This window comes from Octodon degus, unplaced genomic scaffold, assembly GCF_000260255.1.
Source record: "Octodon degus isolate 3935 unplaced genomic scaffold, OctDeg1.0 scaffold00034, whole genome shotgun sequence".
NCBI lineage: Eukaryota > Metazoa > Chordata > Mammalia > Rodentia > Octodontidae > Octodon > Octodon degus.
Genome location: NW_004524610.1, coordinates 420,936 through 431,779, shown reverse-complemented (window position 1 = coordinate 431,779; position 10,844 = coordinate 420,936). Strand labels below are relative to the sequence as shown.

Genomic DNA, 10,844 nt, shown 5'->3' with positions numbered 1-10,844 from the left:
ACCGGGGGAAACCCCGTGACGCCCTCGGACGCACACAACCGGGGGAAACCCCCTGACGCCCTCGGACGCACGCACCGGGGGAAACCCCGAGACGCGCAGCCCCCGCCTCGCCAAGGCACGTACCTTTCGGGCATTTCTTGCATTGTTGCAGGGATGAGTACATCTGTGAGAACCTTAGAGACAGCAAAAACAGTTACCGTGAGCCCTTGCCAAGGAGGGGCTGGCACGCTACGTGCTCCTTACTTTTTCTCGGCTTCCTGGAGAACACGTCGTCTGCAGCGCGACGACCACGCGCCGTCTCTCAGCGCGCGCACGAGCAGCGCGTGGCCGTCCATGGCTGCCCACGGCACTGCTCGTGCTGACCGCCAGCCGCCACGGGCCTGCCGCGTGGTGCTCACCCGCACGGCCACAGGCCCACAGCGGGGCACTCGGCAAGGAGGACGTAGGCCTTGCCCGAAGCGCACGTGGTTCTCCACGCCTCCCCTGCCGCACTGTGAGAAAGAAACGCTAGACCACTTAAAGACGCCGAAACCCATAGGGAGGAAGCAGTGGTGCACCCCGGTACCCCAGGACGTGGGAGGCTGAGGCAGGAGACTCTCTTTGCACTCAGGCCAGCATGGACTACACAGAGAGACCTTGTCTCAAAAGCAAACAAACAGGGCCTGGAGATGGCTCAGTGGAATGAGCGCTTCCCTGGCAAGTGCAAGGGCCTGAGTTCAATCCCCAGGTCCGAAAAAAAAAAAAAAAAAAAAAGCCTCAAAGATACTTAAACCCAGAACTTTGTACCAGATTAAAAAACAAACAAAAATAGATCTGGGTTCCCAAGGTCTGTGGCAGGCGTGGCCGTGTACCAGATCTTTCCTCGCGTTAACTGTGTGTATCTGTAGTGTACATAACGACTGCATCATCGTGGGAAGTCGGCCCACGTACACTGCTCACCTTCATTCATTCTTTGCCCTTTCTCCCTGCTTTTCCCTGGCTCTTGCACCTCTTCCTATTGGTGAAGACCCGTCTCCCTGCTCCCTATTGGCTATATCTTGCTCTTTCATTTACTTGTGCTTTGGGATTATCACATGAGAGAAACCATGTGACAGTCAAACTGTATGTCGACTCAGGGTGCATTTCCTTGCAAGTGGTTCAAGTTTATCCTTTTTGGGACAGAGTGGTACTTCTCTGTGAACAGACACCACACTATTTTATCCATTGATCTGTTGACAAACATAAAGGCTGCCTCCAGGGTTTAGCTAGGAAGAGTTGTGTGGCTGTAAACGCAGGTGGCTTCACTGTGGCGTGAGGTCTGAGAAGTGAGCTCCATGCCCCTAACCATGGTTGCCTCTTCAAGCATTAACTGATCAGTTAGGGAAAGTGGACCTATTTATTTCCAAATAATTGCATTCGTGTTCACTCCAGAGCGCTCAGACTATCCTTTCTGTCATTTATCCTTTTCCAACCTAAGCTACAGGGAACAACGGCCCCGACATGAATTCTTCCCTTGCTGGGATGGGGAAAACCAAGCAGAGGAAAGGTCTCCAGCTGCCCCGTGACGCAGGCCAGGGTGGCTTTTCCTAGTCTCCCCAGCCTCCCCTGGGGAGCCTACCAAGGTCCTGCTGTACTTGCCTGCAGAGTTGGGAATCTGATAGGAATGATTTTCACAGGCCTGGGTTTTTCTTGTAAACTCAGATTATTCCTTAAAAGGTATGCTTTTCTTTTCATTTGTGACAATTTGGCAGGTAGAAATGGGATGGCTGCTGGGAATGGAACTCAAGGATGCTCTACCACTGAGCTGCATCCCAGGCCTTTTTAAAAATTATTTTTTATTTTGAGTTCTTCCTAACTTACTCTTAAACTTGCCTTAATCTTGCAATCTTCTGGCCTCAGCTTCCTGAGTAGCTGGGATTACAAGGTAATCTCTTTAAAACGCCCAGACTGCAATGTAGTTTCTTCTGCTGAGAGTTCATTACTGCTCAGACAGGGCCCAGACTGTCCCCTACCAGTGAATGGCTGGTAGAAAGCCAACCACCTCGTCTCTCCCCAGGATGTCCTCAGGGTCAGCATGAACACATGTGTGCAGTCTTGTCTGGCTTAAGAACCAAACTATTCTAAAGGTAGGGTTTGCAAGCCTTAAATCCTGGAAAGAGGTTTCATTTCTGCTTTCCCTTAAAATGCAGATCCTGTGAAACAGCCATTCTGCCATTTTAATCTGAAAACACCTTAGAGAGGTAATGAAATTAATTGTTTTCACACATTAGTAATCATGTCACCTTTAGGATCACTCTAGCTATAAATACAGTTCTACTTGACAAATACTTAATTATTAAAATATATTCATCCTTAAACTTGCACTAAGTTGTTTTGTCATACTAAAACCAGTGCATCTCCCCCAGAAATAGCAGATTTGTAGTACACAGGTTTCAGGAGTTTAAGTAAAATCCTATTTAGAGAAACAGATGGCTCATGGTGAAGAGCCCTAGAGAGCTTACCTTATAGAGGATGGAGTCACAGACACAGAAAATGTCAATGATCACAGGATTTTCAAGGAGGGGAAGGAGATGGTCAGGCATTCCTTGCCAGAAGTGCAGTAAGAAATGCTGGATCTGGGCATGGGATGAGAGCATACAGGGTGGGACTCCTGCGCTGTGACCTTTTAGTCCTGGGCAGGTCTGCATGTACAACCCTTACCTCCTCGAAGTTCCCATTGATTGCATTGTCCAGGACACACTGACAGTGAGTTTTGTACATCATTATGAGGGTGTCAACCTAGTTCAAGGAAGAAAAGACTTAACCAAAGGATCCTTCACATCAGCTCATCCATCCACACGTGTACGCTCCTGCTGGGTCCCAGCCAGCATGTCCAGTGCTGAGGATCACCAGGGCAAGGCGCCATGTCAAGGAGCTGACTGATTTGTGAATGCAGAAAGTCAGGTAAACTGTGGATACAACATGATCTGTCAGAACAACAAGTGCTCGCTTCAGCAGCACATATACTTAAAAAAAAAATGGCTGGGGAGATGGCTCAGTGGAATAAGCACTTCCCTGGCAAGTGCAAGGGCCTGAGTTCAATTCCCAGTTTTTTTTGGGGGGAGCGCTTCCCTGTCAGCACAATGGGACAGGCAGCTGCAGCAGCAGTGTCGTGCAGTACCCTAATTTTCTACCTATTAAAGGTCTAGAGGTGAGAATGCCACCTGCCTAGCGCTCAAGGGCTTGCAGGAGAGCTGCTCTGCAGATCAGGGCTGGGAGCCAGCTCTCCGGGTCTGGTCTTCTGTGCCCTACCAGATGAGCCCTGGGTTGCCTTTGAGTGGTAGCAGCACACTTCAGAAAACCAACAGACCGCCGTGCCGCACACCACGCGAGCCTCCTACGTGCTGTCTCCACAACACTCACGCCAAATGAGGTATGTACAGAACAAGTTTCAAGCACGGAGTCCTTATTGTCCGCAGTCTCGGTTTCCAGGTTCCATAGTTACTTTGACTGCTTCACAGCTAGGGCTACAGCTCAGTGGCACAGCACTTGCCTAGCACAACTGAAGCCCTGGGTTTGATGCCCAAAAAGAAAACATTAATAACTTTTAAAATATGGGACATATCTTAACGTGTGCAACTAATTAGAGCCAGATAATATGCTAACAACTTCATATTCAAGCTAAAGTCTTTATTTCATAGGTTAGAAATGTCACACTGGCTGTGTGATCTATACAGAAACATAGCTTAGACACCAGCCATCAGGTCGCTTTAAGATTCCGGAATTTGAACCCTAGTGTTAAGGTTCTGTCTACTTGCTACCTGCAGTGGGCAGCTGCCTGACACTTACAAAATGCTTTAATTTCTCACTGTGAAAATGATGCGTCAGTAACACACAATGGGTTCTAAGTGAAGGAACACATGTAAAGTTGTCCAAATAATCCAGTGTGCTACAAGAACTTGATGGACATTAGCTGTTTTGGCCCCAGTAGCCTCTGGCGTAGTCCGGGGGGACGGGCTGTCCCAGCCTAACACTGTTCTCTGCCCTTACTCCTGCACCCCTGGGACAGCCCACGTGCTGCGTCTCCTCACAGCTGAATAGTGAGGACATGGAACTCCCGATCTGTTCCCACAGGAGGCTCTGCCCGCAAGACACTGCTGCAGGACATGCTCCAGTCAGCGCAAGAATGACTGGCACTGTTCCAGGCAATCTGCAGCATGACAGATCAATCACCAAGACATGCTTTTTAAGAAGATTAAGGACAACATAACATGAAAGATGCAAAGGAGGTTACACCATCATCCAAAATTAACCCTAAAAACCAACTAAAGGGAAAAGCAAGCTCTTCCTTGCCTAAGGTTCCTATTTGTGTCAAAATGTACTTACTGCTTTATACACAAATCACAAAACATTTATTCTTTATTATGCTTCATGTGATAAACATTTTCCCAGTCTCAGGACAATAAATTTTAATTATAGTAGGCTTGTGCTGTTCATAAATGCAATTTGTTCAGTTGTTCAAGAGCAGCGCCCATCATAGGAAGTGGAGGCAGACAGGCATCAGCACAGGTGGGCGGCAGCTGCTCTGAGGATGGTGCCGAAAGTCCTAGTGGAGGTGGCATTGCAAGCCATCTTTTCTCTACCCTTAGGACACAGGTGCTTCAGGGCCGTGGCTTCAGCCCTATGCTCTTTCTAAGAACTGGCAAGTTGCCAGGGGAAGCTGGCTAAAGTCTAGGCAGGCCAAATGGCTCAGCGGTTTGCAAAGGGCGGAAGTAGTGTCAGGCTGGTATTTGTGGGAACTTCCACTGGGAATGAACTCAGCAGGGAGGGTTCCGTAAGCACACTGATCCCTGAGTGAGGGAAGGCCTGCCTGTCCTCCAAGCTGATGGCTAAGGGACTCTTTGAAGACCAGCAGAGAAAATGAAACTGTCAGAGCGTGTCCCTCCCCTCTGCCTCTCTGTCTCTGTCTCTCTCTGTCTGCCTCTGTCTCTCTTTCTCTCCCCTCCCTACTTATACTAAATATCTTTGTGATATGTTTCATATAAGCTATCCTCTCCACATAGGTGGCCCAACAACACTCTCCCTCAAAGAACTGGGGTCCCACAAAGTGCCCCCGTCATCATTCACTGCTGAGTTTTCATCACAAAGTCATCCTATCACACACTACATCTGTAAGGTCAAGACAATGTGGTACCCTTGGTACGTGAGGCAGGAGAGTGGAAGGAAACAGACCTCCACGGGGACTCCACTGGGCCAGCAGCACCTGAGGTCTGCTTCCAGGGCTTTGCCTACTCTAGTCGGCAATGTCCACCATGGAAGGAGTCCTGAAAGTCACTCTGGGTCTGGGCTTATCTATCAATAGCTTTGAACAAAAATCAATATGCTCTTTTTTTTCCTATAAAAAGCCTATTGCTAAAATACTGCAACTGGAAATTAATCACATTCTTCTATTTTCATGTTTGAAAAATACAAATTGATTCAATATATTGTGAATGGTGTTTTCCTCAAATACAAATAAAAATAATCTTCAGGTGAAAGAAATACGTGGCCATTACTGTGCTGATTTAGTAATGGTTCCTGTTATTAAAGAGCCGAAAGGCCCCCAACAAATGAGTCTAGAAGCACAGAAATGAAATTGGGCTAAGATGCAGGTCATATTACTAAGCACTGAAAAGTCATACTGAAGGTCATTTACAAACTGAATCCAGGGAAAATGTTACTTAGGTTCTTAAAAAAGAATTCCAAGCATGGGAGCACAGAATTTAGGGTTCACAGGCCACTCTGTGTCACCTCTGTAGCCTGAGGCACCTCCTGCTCAGGGCCGGGAAACCTCTGTCCAGGAGAAATGCTTCGTGACTGTTCATTAGACACAAACGCAGCTAATGGGAGACAGGAAGCCCACAGTGGAGAGACCTGCATGTGGCACACACGCTACAGTACTGGCTTCCTCAGCACCGAGTTTGGAATAAAAAATCTTTAGCTTGTTAAGGTTTACTTTACCACCTTCTGATTACATATTATCATTAGATGGTAAATAATTAATTGGAAAGTGCTAATCAATGTTAGCTAGCATTTATCTCTCCCATAAATCAATCAATTCTGTTTGATTATGTAAATTTTTGGCTGCTTTCTGCAAGTACTGTGAGATTCCCAAGAAGTTGAGATATGAGACCAACATAGCAGAAAATCAATGCAGAAGTATCTTCAACAAGTACCTTGTCCTTAGAAACACATCCTTGGTACACAAGGTGCTGAGCGCTGGGGAATTCTGGAAGAAGTGTTCCTGTTTTTGAGCTAAGAGAATATTTACGTGTGAAACCACCCTATAATTCAGAACAAAATAAAAAGAAATAAGTCACTATCAGCTATATGTATCCCAAAACACAACAATTGCAAGACAGAACCCGTAAGATTCCATTCTTCCTCACCTTGCAAATCACGAGAAATCAGGAGTTTCAGATGACCTGCTACACTATATTCTGAGCAGGGTAGGCATTTCTGCCAAATTGTTTCTAAAACGTAAATAGTTTCATACTCAGAACATTTTTTCTATCACTCTGGGCTTTGCTTTTGGACTGCTGTCAAGTTCACAACTTTTAGAGATTACAATTCACATTTTTAAGTAACAGGAATTTTGGAAGATTTACCTTTGGAATTATTAAAATGTTCTACCTTACAGTATTGAAGATCAAGAATTTTCAAATCCAGGAATATGTCTTTTATTTTGCTCTTTATTTATGTTTTGTGTTCCTTACACAAGAGATAACATGTAATAAAAATAAATAACAGAAAAGAGGGAAGGTTTTCTTTTGTTTTTGTTTTTTGCAAAAGAGAAGGGTACCAAGAAATGAATGGGGGAAGAGGAGTGGGAGCAGAAGTGAGAAGCACAGCATGCCTGTGTGCCTGCTCTGGACCTGCACGAGGAGGGTGAACATTACATGTCACAAGCCGGTACTAATACATGGAACAATTTTTACAATAACAAAACGAGTTGCCAAAGCCAGTCTCTTTACAGATAGGTAAGAGATGGGCTCTCATCTCATCATTTCTCATGAGATGATGAGAAATAAATTATTCAGCCTTAGAGGAATGAAGTAATTACTGATACAAGTGTGACAGGACTCTATTCTGGAATAGATATTCTGATTTCCAAACTAATGGTCTAGATGTTTACGTCATTATTCCCCCACTCTAGATTTAGGTATTTGTGTTCTTTCACGTTTCTCAGGAAAAGCACACCTCTCGCAGTTTTCAGAATATGAGCAAGCTCGAGTAAACACTCTCTAGTGTTGCAAAGCAAGTGCCTGACAGAACCAGGGCTGCAGCCAGCTGTTCTGACTCCACAGCTCAAGCGAGCTGAGCCACACCAAACGCAGCGTGACTGTGGTGAAGGAAGCAGGACGCCACTGAGCAGAGTGCAGCTCCGTTCTTTCCCACACCGTCCTCGCTCTGGGTGTGTTTCCTTGCTTATCTCTGTCATACTAAATATGTTAATTGGACACAGGATTTACTACTGGGACAGACAGGCAGGGTTCCACCCTGTCTAGTCATTCACAGCCTGTGTGGGAGAGCACAAGGGAAGGATGCCTTCAGAGTTCTTAGATGACAGATACTTTAGAGGATCTCTTTTCTTACTGACTGATTTCATATAGGCCTTTGATATTTTATATTAAAACAGTATAAATCTACTGTTCCAAATTAGATTATAATTTTAGACTCAACTTCTATTTTCAAATAGGACAGAGCTATTCTGATTAAATAATTTTTAAATTAATAAAGATGTTATATAGGTATAAACTGATACAATAGCATAGTGGGTCCTAACCCACTGTAAAAGATCTTAATAACTAAGCTGGGCAAGAATTCTTTATGTAGAAAAACTGCCATTTAATATTAAAGGAGAATAGCATCCTTCTTAAAGACTGAATAGCATTTCATTGTGCGCATGCACACACACACATGCACACGCGCACACACACACGTGCACACACACACACACGCAGAGTTTCTTTGTCCACTCCTTTATCAGCAGGCAACTGGGCTGTCATGATTTCTAGTAGCTCTTTGACCAGTATGAGAGCACACGTACCATCACACAGTGACAATTCTGCCATTTCCATAACACCTATGAAATTGCAACTTATCACACTAAATGAAATAAGCTATCCATGGAAATAAAACAGCCTGAGTTTACTTCTGCATGGAATCTTTAAAAAATAAGTGAAATAAAACAACACAGTGAATCCCAGAGACTGGGAAGAGAAGCAGAAGACGTAAGCCAAAGGAAGGCCACGCGACTAAAAGTGCAGGACGGGCAAGTCAGGCCCCCACCGTGCAAGGGCTGTAGATGGTGTGTGTGGGACTCCAGCTCCATGGGGAGGCCTTAGCTGTTCTCGGCACAAAGGAAACGGCCCCAGGAGGTGGCAGGCAAGCTTGTTTTCCCAGTACGATAACCGCCTACTAGGTAGTAGGCGTATCTCATAGCAACATGCGTGCACCTTAACTGAACACAATCAGATTTGGATTTTTATAAGGTGAGAGAACAATTAAGGTACTCTTAGCAGAAGATGAGTAAGTGTAGTCACTACTGAAATTACCCCACAAGAAATATTAAAGAGAGTCCTATTGGCGAAGTGAAGAAACAGCCAGGTGCAGGAGGTTGAGGCAGGAGGATCACCACAAGTTCAAGGCTAGCCTAAGTGGCATAGTGAATTCAAGGCCAGCCCCCACTATACAGTGAGACCCTGTCTCAAAAACCCAAAGAAACAAAAAACAAAAAGGAAGAAAGACATGTAAGAATAGTCATCTGTACCTCAGAATCACACAGAGGGAGAAGCAGGGTGCAAAAGCTCGTGTCCTGCAACAGCAGCTACAACTCTACTCTCTGTCATCTACATGATTTAAGTAGTGCAATAGGAGAAAAACAGGGAGTAGGACAAAGATAGCATTATTTTAACTTTGGTTTGTAATTTTGCATGCTGTATTCTATGTAAATTAAGTCTAATTTTTAAATTTAAGTCATTTTTAAAATCTACTAGTGTATGTTTTTGGATATAAAATGTATAAAGGTAAATTATGTGACAAAAATGACGAGTAAGGACAAAAGTGAACTGTAGCAGTTTTGTGCGCTATTGAAGTGAAGCAGGTGTACAGTAGCCCCTCGCTATTTTGCAATTCGACTTTCATGGCTCACTGTTTTGTGGGTTTTCAAAATGTATTAATCTAAATTATCTGTCATGGATTTTTCGCTGTACTGCAGATTTTGCAGCACCACACAGTACACATGTTGTTAAAATTACATAAGTTTATGACTTTAGAAAATGGTTAAGAACATGAGAAGGGTTTTTTAAAGTATGGGAAAGGTTTATAAGAGTGTGGAAAGGGTTTATAAGTCTTAAAATAGATATAAACACTAAAATAAATCTAACACTGTTACTTCACCGATTTTCACTCATCGTGGGGGTATTTGAAATGTAACCTCTGCGATTCTGAGGGGCCACTGTAAATCCAATCAGAGCATTGTAACTTAGTACTAAATGTAGCACCCATGATAACCACAAAGATATAATTATATAATACGCATGAAAGGAATTAGGAAGGGAATTAAAATATTTTATTACCAAAAAATCAAGCAAACATGAGAGAAGCTAAGCAAAAGATAGTAAATGTGGGGCCAGGGAGCTGGCTCAGTGGAATAAGCGCTTCCCTGGCAAGCGCAAGGGCCTGAGTTCAATCCCCAGTTCCGCCAAGAAAAATACATAAAAAAATGTTTAAAAGATAGTAAATGAGAGATAACTTTTAAAAGCATATAGAAAACCTATGAAAATAATACAAGAAGCTTTCCCTATCAAGGACTTATTAACTACATTTCATTAAATTAAATGTAAATGGATTTTCTAAAAACATAAGAAATTGGCAGAATTAGCTCCCTATTTACCCTTTGGGCTTCTCCCACAGGAGAAAAATTTGATATTTAAGCTTGTGTGCCTGACTTACTTCACTTCAGATTACGGTCTCAGTATGCATCCATTTACCTGAAACTGTCTCATCTTTATCCTGTCTGGCACAGTAGTAGTCCATTGTACATAAATACTACTTTTTCTTTATCCGTTCATCTACTGATAGGCACATGGGCTGTTTCCAAAATGTATATATTGTGCTGCTATAAAAACGGGTATGGACATGTCTCTGTGGTTTGACACTTTTAACTATTCCAAGAAGATGCCTAGAAGGTGAATAGCTGGTCGAGTGGAACCTCTAATTTTAGTTTTTGTAAGAAACTCCACACTGATTGCCACAGTGGTCCTACCAACTCACACTTGCACTAACAGTGGGAAGGATTCCTTTATCCCCATAACCTGGCTAGCATTTGTTACTGAGATATATATATATATATATATATATTTGGTTGTTGCAGGGTTTCACTATGCAGCTCAGACTCCTGGTGATCCTACTGCTTTCAGCCTCCCCAGTGCTGGGATTACAGTCATGCGACGCCATGCCTGGACTCTGGCCAGCTCAGATAGCCCTGGGGGTGGGGCTGGCATGGATTGTGATGCTGGGGATCGAATGGGGAGCTGTGGTCCCCGTGCTTGCCTCAGCCTGCCCAAGCAGCCGCTTTAGTCCACTGAGTCATCTTGCTGGCCCTGACTGACTTCTTGATGATAACCATTCTTTCTGGAATAAGATGAAATGTTTTAATCTGCATTACTCAAATGACCAGTGATGTTGAACATTTTTTTCATATATTTATTTGATAGAGTCAACGGTAAATTCTATCATACTTAGGAAAGACTACCAATGTTTCTCAAGCTTTTCCAAAATCTTGAAAGAGAACTTTGTAATTCATTCCCTAAGGCCAGCATTCCACTGATACCAAAGGAAAA

At 44.0% G+C, this 10,844-nt stretch overlaps 1 protein-coding gene across 1 annotated transcript in view; it reads right to left on the bottom strand.

The window, feature by feature from the left end:
• The window catches only part of Rfx6 (regulatory factor X6), a 22,036-nt gene extending 15,744 nt beyond the window's left edge, over positions 1-6,292 (bottom strand). The window contains exons 1-4 of the mRNA XM_023714285.1: positions 6,174-6,292; positions 2,680-2,757; positions 2,481-2,594; positions 124-173 (exon numbers count right to left, since the gene is read on the bottom strand). Coding sequence (XP_023570053.1) covers positions 124-173; positions 2,481-2,594; positions 2,680-2,742 — 227 coding nt within the window. The 5' untranslated portion in view covers positions 2,743-2,757; positions 6,174-6,292. The remainder of the gene's footprint in view (positions 1-123; positions 174-2,480; positions 2,595-2,679; positions 2,758-6,173) is intronic.
• Positions 6,293-10,844: the final 4,552 nt, after the last annotated feature.